The sequence below is a fragment of the Rattus norvegicus genome, chromosome 1, assembly GCF_036323735.1.
Source record: "Rattus norvegicus strain BN/NHsdMcwi chromosome 1, GRCr8, whole genome shotgun sequence".
NCBI lineage: Eukaryota > Metazoa > Chordata > Mammalia > Rodentia > Muridae > Rattus > Rattus norvegicus.
In genome coordinates, this window is record NC_086019.1 from 146,993,765 (window position 1) to 147,013,517 (window position 19,753).

General features: G+C 44.3%; 1 protein-coding gene across 2 annotated transcripts in view; it reads left to right on the forward strand.

Moving 5' to 3' along the window:
• The window catches only part of Tmc3 (transmembrane channel-like 3), a 48,225-nt gene extending 32,247 nt beyond the window's left edge, over positions 1-15,978 (forward strand). Inside the window, exons 18-23 of one of the 2 annotated variants that reach the window (XM_008759610.4) lie at positions 5,288-5,413; positions 6,170-6,248; positions 7,607-7,648; positions 8,013-8,100; positions 9,185-9,440; positions 11,181-15,978. In XM_008759610.4, coding sequence (XP_008757832.1) covers positions 5,288-5,413; positions 6,170-6,248; positions 7,607-7,648; positions 8,013-8,100; positions 9,185-9,440; positions 11,181-12,024 — 1,435 coding nt within the window. In that variant the 3' untranslated portion in view covers positions 12,025-15,978. Of the gene's footprint in view, positions 1-5,287; positions 5,414-6,169; positions 6,249-7,606; positions 7,650-8,012; positions 8,101-9,184; positions 9,441-11,180 lie in introns of both variants that reach the window. The other variant, NM_001170432.1, reaches the window with a different exon arrangement.
• The last annotated feature ends 3,775 nt before the right edge of the window (positions 15,979-19,753 follow it).

Here is a 19,753-nt window from a genome sequence, read left to right on the forward strand (position 1 = left end):
TGTCCTTTGCCTTACAGAAGCTTTGCAGTTTTATGAGATCCCATTTGTCGATTCTTGATCTTAGAGCATAAGCCATTGGTGTTTTGTTCAGGAAATTTTTTCCAGTGCCCATGTGTTCCAGATGCTTCCCTAGTTTTTCTTCTATTAGTTTGAGTGTGTCTGGTTTGATGTGGAGGTCCTTGATCCACTTGGACTTAAGCTTTGTACAGAGTGATAAGCATGGATCAATCTGCATTCTTCTACATGTTGACCTCCAGTTGAACCAGCACCATTTGCTGAAAATGCTATCTTTTTCCATTGGATGGTTTTGGCTCCTTTGTCAAAAATCAAGTGACCATAGGTGTGTGGGTTCATTTCTGGGTCTTCAATTCTATTCCATTGGTCTATCTGTCTGTCTCTGTACCAATACCATGCAGTTTTTATCACTATTGCTCTGTAATACTGCTTGAGTTCAGGGATAGTGATTCCCCCTGAAGTCCTTTTATTGTTGAGGATAGCTTTAGCTATCCTGGGTTTTTTGTTATTCCAGATGAATTTGCAAATTGTTCTGTCTAACTCTTTGAAGAATTGGATTGGTGTTTTAATGGGGATTGCATTGAATCTGTAGATTGCTTTTGGTAAAATGGCCATTTTTACTATATTAATCCTGCCGATCCATGAGCGTGGGAGATCTTTCCATCTTCTGAGGTCTTCTTCAATTTCTTTCCTCAGTGTCTTCAAGTTCTTATTGTACAGATCTTTTACTTGCTTGGTGAAAGTCACACCGAGGTACTTTATATTATTTGGGTCTATTATGAAGGGTGTCGTTTCCCTAATTTCTTTCTCGGCTTGTTTCTCTTTTGTATAGAGGAAGGCAACTGATTTATTTGAGTTAATTTTATACCCAGCCACTTTGCTGAAGTTGTTTATCAGCTTTAGTAGTTCTCTGGTGGAACTTTTGGGATCACTTAAATATACTATCATATCATCTGCAAATAGTGATATTTTGACCTCTTCTTTTCCGATCTATATCCCCTTGATCTCCTTTTGTTCTCTGATTGCTCTGGCTAGAACTTCAAGAACTATATTGAATAAGTAGGGAGAGAGTGGGCAGCCTTGTCTAGTCCCTGATTTTAGTGGGATTGCTTCAAGTTTCTCTCCATTTAGTTTAATGTTAGCAACTGGTTTGCTGTATATGGCTTTTACTATGTTTAGGTATGGGCCTTGAATTCCTATTCTTTCCAGGACTTTTATCGTGAAGGGGTGTTGAATTTTGTCAAATGCTTTCTCAGCATCTAATGAAATGATCATGTGGTTTTGTTCTTTCAGTTTGTTTATATAATGGATCACATTGATGGTTTTCCGTATATTCAACCATCCCTGCATGCCTGGGATGAAGCCTACTTGATCATGGTGGATGATTGTTTTGATGTGCTCTTGAATTCGGTTTGCCAGAATTTTATTGAGTATTTTTGCGTCGATATTCATAAGGGAAATTGGTCTGAAGTTCTCTTTCTTTGTTGTGTCTTTGTGTGGTTTAGGTATAAGAGTAATTGTGGCTTCGTAGAAGGTATTCGGTAATGATCCATCTGTTTCAGTCTTGTGGAATAGTTTGGATAATATTGGTATGAGGTCTTCTATGAAGGTTTGATAGAATTCTGCACTAAACCCGTCTGGACCTGGGCTCTTTTTGGTTGGGAGACCTTTAATGACTGCTTCTATTTCCTTAGGAGTTATGGGGTTGTTTAACTGGTTTATCTGTTCCTGATTTAACTTCGGTACCTGGTATCTGTCTAGGAAATTGTCCATTTCCTGAAGATTTTCAAGTTTTGTTGAATATAGATTTTTATAGTAAGATCTGATGATTTTTTGAATTTCCTCTGAATCTGTAGTTATGTCTCCCTTTTCATTTCTGATTTTGTTAATTTGGACACACTCTCTGGGTCCTCTCGTTAGTCTGGCTACGGGTTTATCTATCTTGTTGATTTTCTCAAAGAACCAACTTTTGGTTCTGTTGATTCTTTCTATGGTCCTTTTTGTTTCTACTTGGTTGATTTCAGCTCTGAGTTTGATTATTTCCTGCCTTCTACTCCTCCTGGGTGTATTTGCTTCTTTTTGCTCTAGAGCTTTTAGGTGTGCTGTCAAGCTGCTGACATATGCTCTTTCCTGTTTCTTTCTGCAGGCACACAGTGCTATGAGTTTTCCTCTTAGCACAGCTTTCATTGTGTCCCATAAGTTTGGGTATGTTGTACCTTCATTTTCATTAAATTCTAAAAAGTTTTTAATTTCTTTCTTTATTTCTTCCTTGACCAGGTTATCATTGAGTAGAGCATTGTTCAATTTCCATGTATATGTGGGCATTCTTCCCTTATTGTTATTGAAGACCAGTTTTAGGCCGTGGTGGTCCGATAGCACGCATGGGATTATTTCTATCTTTCTGTACCTGTTGAGGCCCGTTTTTTGACCAACTATATGGTCAATTTTGGAGAAAGTACCATGAGGAGCTGAGAAGAAGGTACATCCTTTTGCTTTAGGATAGAATGTTCTATAAATATCCGTTAAGTCCATTTGGCTCATGACTTCTCTTAGTCTGTCTACATCTCTGTTTAATTTCTGTTTCCATGATCCGTCCATTGATGAGAGTGGGGTGTTGAAATCTCCCAGTATTATTATGTGAGGTGCAATGTGGTTTTGAGCTTTAGTAAGGTTTCTTTTACGTATGTAGGTGCCCTTGTATTTGGGGCATAGATATTTAGGATTGAGAGTTCATCTTGGTGGATTTTTCCTTTGATGAATATGAAGTGTCCTTCCTTATCTTTTTTGATGACTTTTAGTTGGAAATTGATTTTATTTGATATTAGAATAGCTACTCCAGCTTGCTTCTTCTGACCATTTGCTTGGAAAGTTGTTTTCCAGCCTTTCACTCTGAGGTAGTGTCTGTCTTTGTCTCTGAGGTGTGTTTCCTGTAGGCAGCAGAATGCAGGGTCCTCGTTGCGTATCCAGTTTGTTAATCTATTTCTTTGTATTGGGGAGTTGAGGCCATTGATGTTGAGAGATATTAAGGAATAGTGATTATTGCTTCCCGTTATATTCATATTTGGATGTGAGGTTATGTTTGTGTGCTTTCATTCTCTTTGTTTTGTTGCCAAGACGATTAGTTTCTTGCTTCTTCTAGGATATAGCTTGCCTCCTTATGTTGGGCTTTACATTTATTATCCTTTGTAGTGCTGGATTTGTAGAAAGATATTGTGTAAATTTGGTTTTGTCATGGAATATCTTGGTTTCTCCATCTATGTTAATTGAGAGTTTTGCAGGATACAGTAACCAGGGCTGGCATTTGTGTTCTCTTAGGGTCTGTATGACATCAGTCCAGGATCTTCTGGCCTTCATAGTTTCTGGCGAGAAGTCTGGTGTGATTCTGATAGGTCTGCCTTTATATGTTACTTGACCTTTTTCCCTTACTGCTTTTAATATTCTTTCTTTATTTTGTGCGTTTGGTGTTTTGACTATTATGTGACGGGAGGTGTTTCTTTTCTGGTCCAATCTATTTGGAGTTCGGTAGGCTTCTTGTATGCCTATGGGTATCTCTTTTTTTAGGTTAGGGAAGTTTTCTTCTATGATTTTGTTGAAGATATTTACTGGTCCTTTGAGCTGGGAGTCTTCACTCTCTTCTATACCTATTATCCTTAGGTTTGATCTTCTCATTGAGTCCTGGATTTCCTGTATGTTTTGGACCAGTAGCTTTTTCTGCTTTACATTATCTTTGACAGTTGAGTCAATGATTTCTATGGAATCTTCTGCTCCTGAGATTCTCTCTTCCATCTCTTGTATTCTGTTGGTGAAGCTTGTATCTACAGCTCCTTGTCTCTTCTTTTGGTTTTCTATATCCAGGGTTGTTTCCATGTGTTCTTTCTTGATTGCTTCTATTTCCATTTTTAATTCCTTCAACTGTTTGATTGTGTTTTCCTGGAATTCTTTCAGGGATTTTTGTGTCTCCTCTCTATGGGCTTCTACTTGTTTATTTATGTTTTCCTGGAATTCTTTCAGGGATTTTTGTGATTCCTTTCTGTAGGCTTCTACTTGTTTATTAATGTTTTCCTGTGTTTCTCTAAGGGAGTTCTTCACGTCTTTCTTGAAGTCCTCCAGCATCATGATCAAATATTATTTTGAAACTAGATCTTGCTTTTCTGGTGTGTTTGGATATTCCATGTTTGTTTTGGTGGGAGAATTGAGCTCCGATGATGCCATGTAGTCTTGGTTTCTGTTGCTTGGGTTCCTGCGCTTGCCTCTCACCATCAGATTATCTCTAGTGTTACTTTGTTCTGCTATTTCTGTCAGTGGCTAGACTGTCCTATAAGCCTGTGTGTCAGGAGTGCTGTAGACCTGTTTTCCTCTCTTTCAGTCAGTTATGGGGACAGAGTGTTCTGCTTTCGGGCGTGTAGTTTTTCCTCTCTACAGGTCTTCAGCTGTTCCTGTGGGCCTGTGTCTTGAGTTCACCAGGCAGGTCACTTGCAGCAGAAAAGTTGGTCTTACCTGTGGTCCCGAGGCTCAAGTTCGCTCGCGGGGTGCTGCCCTCGGGCTCTCTGTGGCGGCAGCAACCAGGAAGATCTGCGCCGCCCTTTCCGGGAGCTTCAGTGCACCAGGGTTCCAGATGGCCTTTGGTGTTTTCCTCTGGCGTCTGAGATGTGTGTGCAGAGAGCAGTCTCTTCTGGTTTCCCAGGCTTGTCTGCCTCTCTGAAGGTTTAGCTCTCCCTCCCACGGGATTTGGGTGCAGAGAACTGTTTATCCGGTCTGTTTCCTTCAGGTTCCGGTGGTGTCTCAGGCGCAGGGGTCCTGCTGCTCCTGGGCCCTCCCCCACGGGAGCCCAGAGGCCTTATACAGTTTCCTCTTGGGCCAGGGATGTGGGCAAGGGTGGGCAGTGTTGGTGGTCTCTTCTGCTCTGCAGCCTCAGGAGTGCCCACCTGACCAGGCGGTGAGGTCTCTCTCTCTCACGGGGTCTGGGAGCAGAGAGCTGCTGCAGGCCCCCTAAGCCAGTTTTGACCCAGGAACTGTTTGAGGTGTCTTCATTTACTTGTTACAAAGCCAGTGTACTCACAGTGCGGTCAGTGGTCTCACCTCCTGACCTACCAGATAACTAGATCACTACTTCACATAACTTCAGGAATTTTAGGCATTTTTGTCATTTGAAGATTTGCATGTGGCTGGTTTTTGAGATCCACCTCCAGACACCCAAACATTTTTGATAGATCTTGAAACATTCCCTAGGCAAAAGCAGTCCAATCTAGAGTGATCTTTTTCTTTCCCATAGCGGACAAGAGAAAATTTATGACATCGTGTCAGAGACGATAGAGAATGACTTCCCCACGTGGTTTCACGTCGTTGTTGGACACATCAGCAGCCCCGTGGTGATACTCCCAGCTGTGCTGCTTCTGTTGTGAGTACTACACCTCCCAGCCTGCAGGGGGCATCACATCTCCTAGCCTCCGGGTTCGGTCAAAACTCCCAGACTTGAGGGGACACTACTCCTCCCAGCCTCCAGGGGGTGCCACAGGTCTCAGTCTGCTAGGGAAGCTGTGTGTGTGGCCACCTGATCACACTGATGTGCAATAGTTAAGTAAAATTGGACCATTCAGAAAGCATGCACAAGGGTTGATGATCTGAGCCACCCTTCAGAGTACCATGAGCCACTGTGCCAGGGAGGGATGGCCGCAGAGCTACTGAGTCAACCACATCACCCAGTCAATTGCTGTGGCTACTCTACTGGGGAGGGACACTATTAATACCAGTATAGTATTCTGCAGAAATGTAGATAATTTTTAAATGTCATAATTCAGCTGATGTGCATTAGGTCTTACAAAGAGAAGCGAAACCAGTAGCCACAGTTCGATTGGGTGCAAGGTACCTGCTGGTCTTGGTGCCTTATATTTAGTGTCAGGGTGCAGAATCTGAAGCAACGGGAGTCAGCTGTGGGAAGCAAATGGAAAAAAAAAATGAAGTTGTGCTTTCCCAGTGGCCACAGGCTATGAGAAAGAAATCAGAGGTATTTTTTGTTGAAGATTCAGAGGTTAGTAAGTAGCACACTTCTAACCTGGGAACCCTCACTTCCACCGCTACCTACCTGGGCAGGGCTGGAGAGTGAAAGAACCAGTTTAAAGAAACCCACTTAATGTCCCATGTCCTTCCGTGCCAGCATGCTCATCTACTACCTTCAGAGCATCGCGAGATCACTCAAGCTCAGCAGCCAGCAACTCAGGATGCAGATCCAAAACGCAAGTATCAACTGAACTCAGCTCTCATCTATGCCAATGTCAGCCCTGGCCATATACCTGCACCCTCTCCAGCATGAGAGTCCAAAGCAGCTCCAGCCCTCTGGTTACAGCGATATTTGCACATGTACTATGGTACAAAGTGACTACCCACCAAGTCCTCTCAAGTCGTTTCTAAAAATACCCAGTGGTTGCTTGCTTTTGCTAGGAGCGAGCCTGCTCACCTAAGCATTCTTTTCAAGGCAACATCAGGCTCCCAGTGTGACAGGCACCTCTGTAGACTTTAATAGACTGGTGATGAGCCACTTCAACCTGGATCAACTTTGACCCCTGAGCTCCTAGTATTGCTTGAACCTCAAGCACTCTTCTCTCCTCTTTTTTATCCTTTAGATTTTGTCTGGCATAGACTTCTTTCCACCTGTAAGACACACGCCTCCTAAAGTAGCCAGATTGAGGCAGATTCTTCCAGGCCTTCCACTTCTTCTCTGTATCCTGCTCCCTCAGGGTCAGGAGGAGGCCAAGGAGGCATCTAAGATACCAAACTAATCTGGGTCGTATCTATCCTGAAAGTCACCCTTCCTTAAGGGAGGCCTCCTGCTCACCTTCTGTCTCTCTCCATCATTGAAAAACAACTCCAAGGAGCCTTTTCACTAAGGAAAGAAAAACAACTGTTCCCATACATACAAATTTATGTAAAGGGGTAAGAGCCTGGCTTTGTGAAATGTCGAGTTAGGGATCCATTTCCACTTGCAGGGCATTTTTGCCGGTGGATATCACCCTTGTGGCTGCTTTGAATTTTCTTTCTGACTCTAAACATTTCAGGCTGAGCCTCCTTAATCTAAAGACCTGAACTGCTTCGGGACCCAAAAGTCCTTGAGTGTCAACATGCGGCGGAATGTAAAATTCCACACCATGAAACTCCTTTGTGTACACAAACTGTCAAAAATAATATTCTATGAAATCACCTCCAGGCTGAACGTGCTCAGTACAGGTAAAGCAAAAGGAATCTCCTTTGAAAGTTGGGTCTCATCCCTAAAATATCCAGAATATTAAATTCTACAGATGCCAACTCGTTCAGCTACAGGATACTCTGTTTGCCTTGGAGCAGTCTCACACATGCTTGAATTAATTGTCCTTACAGGAAACTCATCAGGCAAAAATCCTTGACTTTTCCATTGTACATTTTTTTACTCAAATAATAGGTCTAGCTCGTCTCTATGACCTGAGCATTCTGTCCTCAATGGTACTGTTGTGCCCAGAGTATGAATAATAGCACCTACGTCTTTTTCTCTCTCTGCCAAAGAAAATGGTAACTGCTTCCTCTTAAACCTTAAGCAAACTGGCTGTACTTCCTATTCCAGGCGAGATCAGAAGATAAGAAAAAAGTTGCCCAAATGGTAGAGGGTAAGTAAGTCTTAAATTACAAACGTCTACTCTCTAAGTTGATGAGCCCTTACAGAAGGGGCCCCATAACCAGTGCTGGATTTTCACAAGTCACTGGGTACACTGAAGTAAAACCAGGGCCAGCCACTGCCCTAAACCCTTGATTTAATCGTGTGCAGGCCTATAACTAACCCCCAGACCTCTATAATCAGAAGGGGACTTTGAAACAGAAGAGAAAACTCAGTGTGATAAGATGGAAAATGTTCCAGCACCTGCTTATCTAACCACTTTGTGTGCGTCCTCTCAGACATTCATCTCTCCCCAGGCGAGCCTATCTCCCCAGCCTCTGCCCAGGCTCCCAAGTTCTGTCTTCTCTGTCCTACTGCCCTAGCCATCCCTAGTGATGCCAGGCAGGCAGGCTCAGCCACTGAAGCAGATCCAAGTGAAAATTCAAAGCCAAAGGCTCTCCAAGGTCATCTTTCTTTTGCCAGTTCTCCAAACTCAGACCCATCAAGGAGAAGAGCAAGCTGTGCTCCCAGAAGGAAGGGGAGTGTGAGAAACAGATACCTGGCATGGCTAGAAGGCTGGACTTGGGGGTGCAATGACAAGTTCAGCTCAAAAAAGAACCAGGAGCTCTGCCCCATGAGGCCACTAATAGAATGCACTGAGAGCCGGAGCACTGGTGCCCACTTGGTACCACTGAGCTGCCACAGCCCTCGCTACCTGCCTGAGCATGAAAGGGAACGAGATTCAAGCGTTCCCATGAGCTAGCTCCCGCAACTATTTTAAGGTGAACTGTCCAGAAAAGAGTTCTTCTCCTCCAGGAGACTCAAGCCTGAGGGTCACATTCCAGGTGGAGGAGTCACCAGGTGACAATTTCGTATAAGGGATGACTGTACTCTGTCAATGGAGAATACTGTATAATCTAGACAGAGCCACCCACCCTTTCTCCAACAGCCTTCCCTTGCCTTGGGGGTGGGGGAGGGGTATCAGACTGTACCCTGTAGTCTCAGGTACAACACTGGGCTCCTCCACTTCTTGCTTCATTAAGTTGCCTGGATCCCGTGTTTGGAATAGTGGACTGTGTATTGCCAAGGGTCCACTATGTTTATAGGTGAGTTTATATAATCTTATAAACTCGGTTGCTATTGAAGTCCCTTAGCTAAATAGCTTTGTTCCAGCCAGTGTTCTGTTGCGATCATAAATACACCCCGCTCTCATAACGACAGAAAGGTTTGTTTTGCCTCACAGTTTCAGGTTCCAATCTGTGTTCCATTGGCCCCATTGCTTAGGAGGGGCGTCATACCACCCTGGGAGAGAGTGCCAAGCAAACCTGTTCACCTCACAGTCAGAAGCAGAAAGGGGTATCCCAATCCCCTTAGAGCGCATGACCCCTATGACCGGAGGACTTAGCCCCAGGCTGTAGTCTTAAAGATTCCACCTTTTCCAAAGGGGACCAGATAAGGGACCAAGTGATAGCATGGGCCACGTGGAGATTTTAAGGTTCAAAGCACAGCAAAGGTGGATATGTCACCTGCTCTTTCCTCTGCCTGCAGCTCGAATCCAGACTCATGAAGAAAGCAGCAAGAGGCTTCTAAAGGACAGTGACCTTATCAGCCAGCTGTCCTCTGCATACCTGGCAACATCCCATAACAATGGCAACATGCTCAACTTTGACTCTCTGAGTAGCAAGAGCCTCAGGATGGAGACAATTACAAGGTCCCTGCCCCAGAGTCCTGGACAAGGGTCCAGAGGCCCCTGCTCTCCTCTTCCAGATGGATCCAGATCAAGACCAGAGCAGGACACCAATAGGTGAGGATGAACTCCAGCACAAAAAGGAGGCAAGGACATTAAATTCCAGGACTGCCAGAAAATCAGAAGGCGGGGAGAATGCCAAGAATGGGGGAAAGGAGATCAAGAGTTTTGAAACCTACATTACCATACAATCTGTAGTACACCTTCCTCACAGCCTAGTATGCATATTTCTGTAGCCTGGGAAAGTAAGATGTCGCTCCACAGTTGATGTCCCAAGCCAGCATTTTAGACTACAGAAGCAGAAGGTACAGTTCCCCATGGTCACCTTCAGTAGCCTGGGGAGTTCCCCAAGACTTTTAAAAACGTGATTCAGGCCAAACTTACATTTGATCCATCCGGGGATGAAGATCAAGACCAGCTAGTTTAAAGCTGAGGTTGGTAAAGGCATTTTAATTTAGGCATTTTAATCAAGAGGCTTAAGTGAAAGAGAGGTACACTGGGAAGGAAAACCAAGGTGCACTGGAGATCAGGGGTGAGCCCAGCAGTCAAGGCTCATTGTTTTTATGATGATGATGATGTTGTTGTGGTTGTTTTTGTTGTTATCGTCGTCATCGTCATTTGTTTTCAATAGTCTTATATAAGACTTCAGTGGGGTTGAAGTTATTATGTGCAAAGGTTTATTAAGAAACTTAAATGAGACCAATGCAGAGTACCTGACAGGATTGCAATGTATAAGGTGAAAACAGAGATCTCGGGGACACAGAAAGTCAGGATACCCTCACTGGGAACAAAGTGAGCAGTCTTGTTTGAGATTCTCAGGCCTTGACTAGGGAAGGAACAAAACCCTACACAAGGTCTCATACATTCAGCCCTTAATCTTGTTCCTTATTACCCATAAAGTATCTATGGGTAAGAGGAATATGCACCTCTATGTCCCAACTGTCATAGCCAGTGATGAGAGTGCTGGGATTCCTGATTCTTGGCTAGTGACAGGTTCCAATGATACCCTGGGGTGATGAGCTCTTCCTTTCCCCTGTGTCACAGAGCTTTCTTATCTTTTTAACTGGCCTCATTCCACTTTGGGTCTCTGAATGGTAAACAGTCTCTTCATGTAGACTGGTAAGTTACTGGCCAGACCTTCAATGTGTTATTATATGGGCCAGATGCTTCATTTTCATCTTCAAGAAAGCAGGAGAACCCAGCTTCCTTAAGTATTCAAACAGCACCCAGAAGAACGAGGAGACAGGATTGTGTTCACCATGGTAGTACAGCGGACACCATAGAGATGGATACAATTTTTCCTTTTTCCTTCCCACAAATTATCGTAGAACTTGAGAATTTATTTTATGCAAGTTGTCTTCATATCCTCAGAGTACCTTGACAAGTATGGAGGGATGTAAGTCTTTCTTGGGATGTCACTGAGGGCAGGGTCAAAGAACAGTCACTGGTCCTTTGAGCAGGTATAGTTCCCCCAAATGGACACTCTGAAAAGTTGGAGAGCAGGTTAGCCCACTAGAGCAGTGTTCCTAACATGCATTCCACAAACATTAGCCCCGTAAAAGGTTTCTAACAGAACCAGTGCTCTGTGGTGGCATATGTTAATGAGGTATGCCTTGATGTGCACCCTTATGGAGAGTGGCATCTCTTATCCTATCAGGGCTCTGAGATGTTCCGTGTGGTCCTGCTCCCTGAGTGCTTCCATGCATGCATCCCTGGGATCACCTACAGACACTTTGGAATTCCTGGAGATGTGGAGGGATACAGATCCATAGCTACTTAACCACTTCTGTCTTACAGGAATCCACACGGGCCGTGTTCCAGCACAGGCAACCTCCACAAGAACAGATCCTGCTCATCTGTCACACAAACACAGCCCCTCAAAGATGCTCGCTCAGAGCCCCTTTCCAGAAAAAACTTTCAGCCAATCCGTCCTCCTTTCTGTGGATCTGAAGTCTCTGCCTTGATGACACATGGCCACGGTCTCCGTGCTCCCAGATACTATGTCGTCAATGAGCATGACTCTCACAAAAAGACCCACTCAGCTTTCTGGCCAGAAAGACATTTCAAGATAGATGCTTTAGGTGACATTGTTGAGTTGTACCCCAGGAATGTAGGGCAGTACATGTCCTGGGTTCCCCACCAGCCTTCTTCTCCACAGCTGAGTGAAGAAGAGGAGGAGATACTGAGAAGAGATTTGATCCAGTGGTCAATCCCTGCTAGCTCCCTGACAGACCTCCCTCGGTCTTCTTGTTTTTACACTGGTGACAGATCAGAAAATAACACCAGAGACCCTAAGTACCAGCGAAGGGTGTACTACAGATCTGGGGAAAATAGTTTTGAAGGCCAGCTTGAGAGGCCAATATTTGTACACAAAAAGCCACGACCCAGAAATGTCCAATACCCACAGCATCCCCTGAAGGCCAAAGTCAAAGCTAAGTTCGAACCATCGTTCACAGAATCTGATTCTGTGTCAGCAGCCTCCAGCAGTGACCAGCAAAACAGCAACAATGACCAATACAGGCATGTCATGTCCAGCCAGGCAAGATTCCCCAGGTCTGCCAGCCAGCTGGGCAGGAGGAAGGCCAAGTACAGGCAGGTACTGCCCACAGATCTAAATGACCTAATTTGTTCAAATGTCTAGGCTTCCTCTATCCATGTCTCTTCCTAAAGACTGGATCTCTTTGGAAGTATTGAAGGCACATCGTCCCATTCTTCCTGGAAGAGAAGACCTATATGTGAGCTGTTAAAGATCTGTAGAGCTTCTTTGGGCTTATACATAACTGCTGTCCGAGGTTCTGAGACCCAGGGGCTGTAATTTCCTATTCAAAGCAATGGGGTATGCATGGCCATTCCCAATGTTTCTTTATGTCTAGCATATATCACTGTATCAGGCTGTCATTTCAAGAAAATACCAGGCCTTTTATTCCATTCAAGATGGCCATGCTCACCTGCAAGCCAGACATCTCATCATGACTGCAAAACCCAACCTCAGCACTCTTCTTATCTTTAGTTAACATGAGTGAGTGCTTTGCACTATGATCTTTTGATGTATGAGTATCAGGACTCCATAGTGAGCACCAAAATTAGGTGGCTGCCCTTGAAGTGTTCAGAGTACATAGTTTATGAGGACAACAGGTTTAGTTGTGGCCAGAGTAGAACACTGCAAACCTATTTAACTCTGTATTACTCTATCAGAACACAGATTAGAAATGACCACAAATTTATAGCTGGGTTTTCCTGGTTCATGGGAAGGAAGGGGGTTGAGACTCAGCGGAACCAAAGCTCAAACATCCCTAAAACCACCCATCTTCTTACCTCTCAGCTCTGATTCTGTGGTTGCCAATCTTGTTTTCCCCCAGTGCCAATAGACAGAGATCTGTTTCAGTTCAGGTAGGAGGTGAAAAATTCACAGTCACAGAGATGCCAGGCCCACAGCCGCCACGTAACAAGTCCACAGAAAAGAGCAGAGCTGCCCCTACCCACTTCCCACTATGTCTGCTCACAAGGAGTTGTTCTTTGGCTTCCCTGACAGGCCCTGTGATGGGTTTGCCAGCTGTGTGCTCCATCCCATAGTAACCAGCTTGGTGCCCTGACTCCTATTTCCATATCTTTTTTAAAAGCCCTGACTTTTAATATTTCTGTCTCCTCTACTAAATACTCTGAATGTCTGGAACAAACGGCACCATGGTTCTACATTCCCAGTAACTGACACACAACAGATGTCACATGTGTGTTTTCTATCACTGCTGATGATTAGAATAACAATGGGGACCCTCACACATTGAATTTCTTTGGCAACAGGGAACATCACATTGACCATTGACAATGCCATGGTCTGGTAAGCCTTGAGCATATACAGCATCCAGAGCAAGGAAAAGGTTTCACAGGTAAATGAGTCTTTCATAAACTCTTTCTGTCAACTCTCTTTGTTAGTGAGATCAACAGCAAGGGTGGCACCATCCCAACCAAGGTCAGACAGATGTCCTTGCAGAGGTATGGTCTGCACTTGTGGTAACCCTAGTGCCCGGTTGAGATTCTGGTCAGATCATCTGTTATCCTGTCCACGTGCACCAATCTCCCTGCTTCACAACCACCATGTTTCATTTGCTTTCTTGTCGGAGCAATTCTGTTCTGCCTGTTGCGATTTTTACACCACAAGTGGCTTCTTAGGATGCACACTTGTTGTTCTAGCATCTCCAGGGGTCAGGAGTACAGGCATGGCTGGCTGGGTCCTCTTCTCCAGGTCTCACCAGGCAGCAGCTGAGGCACCATCAAGGGCTGACATCTCACAGAGGCCCCAAGCCCTCTTGCAGCCTCATGAAGTTCTTGGTCAGATGTCCAGGCTTTAAGGTTGTAGAGGCTTCCTGCATGTGCCTGCTATCCAACATGGCTGATGGATCTACACTGGCAGTGAAATGTGTCCCCATTTGTTACCCAACATGGCTGATGGATCTACACTGGCAGTGAAATGTGTCCCCATTTGGTACCCAACATGGCTGATGGATCTACACTGGCAGTGAAATGTGTTCCCATTTGGTTTCCAGTCCCTTTTGTCAGGGGTAATATGGGCCCTCATTTTACAAGTTGAAAACCCTTCTTCCTGATTCCTAGAAGTTGACTCATGGGGGACCTTAATCATAGCATCAAGACCATTTCACCTTTTCTGTAAAACATAGCCCTACCATAGGATGACATTTCCTAGTGTTCAGAACATTCCACAAACCATCCATCCCATAGAGGCAGGAAACTTGGAGGCCTGCCACAAATTCTTAGTACCTTGCTAGATGTAAATAGATGAATGTCCTAATGACTAAATCACATAGGGTAAGGCCACTGGATCAGAGGCCAAGGTAACTCCCAATGCTAACCACGAAGGTTTGTATAAATATTGGTATTTGCAAAGGTCACACATCTGTGGATAATCTCCCTCACTGAACTCATGAGGATGAGTGTACAAGTTTTTGAATTCTATGTCAAGTTGGCTCTAAGAGGTGATGGTCTGGATGGTTCTGCAGTGACTGGAATGTCCTTTAGTGGCAGAGGTACCCACAGCAGTGCCACAGTGAGGAGACATACCATGGTTCTGGGATTAGGGCTGGGGCCTAGAGTTCCCTGGCACGTGAAGATAGGTTAGGAAAGCCAAACCTATTTCCAGACACCTGCAGGATCAGCAACCTGTGTTGCAAGGGAAAGAGAGAGTGTGAGATAGCCAGGGTTGATGTGTGAGTTCAGAGCATGTGTATATAGCACCTTGTACTGGGTGATTCCAACTTAGAAAACTTTAGGACACCGATTAGCACAAAATTGAGTGTGGTGAGTACCCATATTCCCCTTACAAAGGTCAACAAATGTTTGTATTTTGTTTCCATGGAGCCATTTTTGTTTAATAATAAATCACTATAAAGCTGTATCTGGAAGACTGAAACAAGAGGAATGGACCACAAGTTCAAGGTCAGCTGGAGCTACATCGATCCAGGCTAGCCTGGGCTACATAAGGATACTCAGAAGAGAGAGATAATCAGACTATTCTCTAGCCCCCACACTACAGGTCCTCCCTCTCACACTGTCAAGAGTTCAGTGTAAATTGATCCAGTAGCTTGTTGTTACTGAAATATTAAATAGTCTCAGCATGGGGTTCCTTCCTGCCATAGACCATTTGACCATTTATGTTCCTGGATGAAAGACACACACACACACACACACACACACACACACACACACACACAGAGAGAGAGAGAGAGAGAGAGAGAGAGACAGACAGACACACACACACACACACACACACACACACACACACACACACACACACAGAGCCTTTATAGTTTAATATGCCCTAAGCAGCACAATACCCGGGCAACTGCCTACCCGCCATGCTGTTAGAGTTCAGTTTCTATCCATAGCTCCCTTATTACTTACTGTTTCAATAGGGCTGCTACTAGCTCCAATTGGCCAGTCCACATGGCTATGTTTACTGGAACCTCCTTTCTCCTCTCCCACACTCTCTAAGGCATGGCAGCTCTCCGACTCCTGCTCCTTCCTCATGGTCTCAAGCCTGGGAAACCTAAACGCCACCTATGTCTCTTCTTCCCAGCTATTGGCTGGGGGCATCTTTATTTGCCAATCAGAATTAACTGGGAGCAGAGTCCCTCAGTGTCTTACTTGTGGACTTTCTTGTACAAATAGTTTTGGGGGACACAGATTAACATTAGAACACAAGCAGCTTTAGGCCAAACCCACTATAGATTGTCCTATTTATAAACACTGTATTGTGAATCTATCATACAAGAATCCATAGGTGGTACCTATGCCTTAAGCCAATGCTACTATCCTATATCTATTACCATACTTATTTGTATTTTGAGATCTAGCACAGGACTATGCACAGATAAAGCTCCCTATGACAGCTGGGTAGTGTTTCATTATTGGATAAACTATATGGTATCTCTTCTTTTCCTTCACTATGGGTATTGAAATAATTTCTGTGTATTCCCTACTGAAAATGTGTGCTAAATATCTTTTGTATGTTTTCTTTGAGGTTATTAGTCCTAGAAAAGAGAAACTTGAGCTTGCTGCAGGCAAATATATCAGTGTTTCTGGTTTCCTCTTTTTTCATCTCTGCAAGCCCACGTGTGGCATCTCCTGCCTTGGCAGGTGATGGGGATGTTTTCCTCAGAGGCTCACCAAGAACTTAATCTTGCTACATTATGCAATTTTTATCAATCTGATGAAAAAACAAATCAAATGGTTTTAGTGCCTTTGCTCTTTTTTCTTTCTTTCTTTTCCCTGTCCCCACAAGCTGATAAGTGATTTACCTCTCAGTGACTTTACCCACTCTCTTGCTGTGGTGCCATCACCCGTGTGAATGGGACCATGAAGCTCCTAACAGTAGCATAGTTTGCTGATCACTCATCTCCCTCCACTCTCGGAAAACAGCCCCTACGGATGCTGTAGGCACAGAAAGTAGCCAAGCTGCCTTATCAAGCTTGCTTTATGTAAGCCTGCATAGCTTAGTGAATGATCTGTGGCAAGAGAGATTGTCTGCTTAATTACCCTGTCATCAAACTATTATTGGTAGCATGATTCACTGTATTACTAGGAGTTGAGGAGAATGGAGAGATAACTCAGTGGTTAAAGCATGCACGCTCTAGCAGAGACCTGAGGTGAGTTCCATTGCCTTGCTGAGAGCCTCACAATTGCCTGTAACTCTAGCTCTATCCCATGGCCTCTTGTGGCCTCCTAAACACTGCTTGTGCGTACACACATGCTCACATGCGTGTGCGCATGCACACACACACACACACACACACACCCACACACACACCATGCACTTATCCTAAAAATCACTACATAGTGAATGTATTTGCCTTTTTTTTTTTGTTTATTTGCAAGTAATTAGGTCCTTTTATCTTTTCCCAGTCCAGGTAGCCACTGACTGGTCTCTACCTCACAGTTCTGTGACTAGGTGACTAGATGCTAAATGACTCGATCCAGGTAAAGTGCAGGTGTCGGGCAGCAGCCAGCAAGCAGTAAGCTTCAGCCAACAGCAGCTGTTGCTAAGGGAATGATAAGAAGGCATCTCTGTGCTTGTTTACTAGATCTACAGTGTCCTGAGCTAGTGCAGTAAATGCGCTGTGGCACCCCTACCTTGAGCACCTAGCTCAAAGTCAGCTAGGGGCCCTGTGTGCTCTGAGAGGGCACATGGTGGACTAAGAGGCTAGGGCCTTGTGGGAGACACTGAATAATGAACTTGAGTTAAATTCTCCCACGTCCCCTTCAGCTCTGAGTATAGCCCCTAGCAGCTTTCAAAGGAGCTCCTGTTCCAGCTCATAGAAGAGGTTTGTGGGTGCTGCCCAGGTCCTCTTTGCTCTAGGCAGTTGCTTTCCCTCCACTGGTCCAGCCTCCAGCATCAAAATAGATGCACCAGCTGTGAGCTACCTCCGATCTCACCTGCTGTGGGCAGCCAGTTTGTCACAGGCCTTGGATACAAATTTTACTGCTCGAAATATTTTGTCTATGCAGAACCTCCTGTTTTGGGGAAAGCAAGGACAAAAAGTTAATTATAATTAACTTGGTTTTTGTTTTCTGGGGCCCTGGAGAAATGGCTTAGAAGTTAGGACTGTTAGAAGTTACTACTGTTGCAGAGGACCCAAGTTCAGTTCCCACCAATTGTGTTGGTTGGTTTACAACCAGCTGTATGTAATTCCAACTCTGGGGTATCTCATAGCATCTTCTGATCTCTGTAGGCATCCGTACAAACGTGCACATACAGACACACATAAATAAAAGTAAAACTTTCTGTGGATAAAAATCTTCCCACTACACTTTGTAAGCATAGTCACCTCTTCTATACTGATAGTTGCTAAGAGTCATTTTCTATAACAAAATTGGCTTCCCTGCACAGGAGTGCAGCTCGGTGGTAGAGCATTTGCCTGGGTTCATACCCAGCATTTAAAAGGGGAGAGGGGGCAAAACTCACTTTTGTGCAGTTTTGTTTTCATACTGTTTAAGCTCAAGCAAAATTCTAATAGGCTCCATCCTGAGTCTCAATCAAGAGTCACAGAACTTAATAGAAATACATTATATTGAACTCTAATTAGACCTTTAAAATGAAGTAATGAAGCAGCATACTATGATTTAAAATGAAAAGGAAGTGTCTGGCCGACTCTGCACTGTTCTAAAACCACAGCTTACTAGACTGGAGCACTCTGAGTACTGGAGCATATCAAAATCCCTAGCACGCAGTGCTTCCTGAGGAAATGTCCTTCAAGATGTGTCATGAAGTGATTTTTGTCACTGTGTGGACCTCATGGTGTATTAGGAAGAGCAAGAGGCCTACATTGTCACTGGGCAACACTGTCTCATGGGAACACTGTTGTACACACTGCCTAGGATTGATGTCTTAGTTAGGGTTTCTATTGTTGTTATGAAACATTATGACCAAAAAAGCATGTTCGGGAGGAATGGGTTTATTGAGTTTACACTTCCGGACCACAGTGCATCTTTGTAGGAAGTCAGGACAGGAACTCAAGCAGTGCTGGAACTTGGATGCAGGAGATGATACAAAGGCCACAGAAGGGTGCTGCTTATTGGCCCGCTCCCCATAGCTTGCTCAATCTGCTTTCTTACAGAACTCAAGACCACCCCAGGGATGACAACACCACAGTGGGCTGGACCCTCCCCCACAGAGCACCAATTGAGAAAATACCTTACAGCTGGATTTCACGGAGGCTACTTCCTCTCTGGTGACTCTAGCTTGTGTCATGTTGACATACAAAACCAGCCAATACAATTGACCAAAATAACATCCTCATGTGGTTTCACAGCTGTATATAAAATTAACAAACTCACACACATGTTCATACACACACACACACACACACACACACACACACACTCACAGAGAGAGAGAGAGAGAGAGAGAGAGAGAGAGAGAGAGAGAGAGAGAGATGCACACATGCTTCTTTCTTACTCAATACATATATGTAGTTAATTGAGCATAGGTATTGGTATGGTATGCCAATGTTTACTGCACATCAAGTGCCATTTGAATTACTATTCACTATTAAGTCATTTGGTCTTCATTCCAACTGCTACCACTATTACTTATTTCACTTTTCAAATAAAAGAATGAGAAAATTTTAAGGTCTGGAATGGCTACTCATTGGCCATCAGTGCTAAATACTTGCCAACAAGATGTGTGACTTAAATGATCTGATGAGTGCTGGCTCTTTTTTTAAAATTACTTTCATGTTTTAATTTTTTCAGTGATGGAAATGCAATCCAAGGCCTTGAGCATAGTATGCAAGTATTGTCTAACTGAGCCATACCTGCCAGCCAAAAAGCAAATGCGCTCTCTCTCTCTCTCTCTCTCTCTCTCTCTCTCTCTCTCTCTCTCTCTCTCTCTGTGTGTGTGTGTGTGTGTGTGTGTCTGTCTTGTCTGTCTGTCTCTGTTCTGTTTCTCTTTTTCCCTCTCTCTTTCAGGTTACCCTCTGTAGCCCTGCCTAGCCTGTAGCTCATTATGTACACCCAGTGAGCGACAGACTTGTAATCGTCCCTCCTCTGCCTCATGAGTGCTAGAATTACAAGCATGCCCCACCATGCATGGCTTCCAAGCACAGACCTTTGTATTCACAACACTGTTACCCTTCAACTGGCATTTTTGACTTGTTTATGTGACATAACTGATGACCATCTTAAACAGTGATCACATTTGGAAAAAGATAAGAACTTACATTATATGCAATTAAGCTTTAAACTCTACCCGTGTCCTCCAAACAGCAAATGGCTGCTGATGAGAAGAGCTGCCTCCTACAAAGCCCTACGGTTAGATGCAGTCAGGCCCTCTGTTCTCTTGAGCAATCCTCTATGGC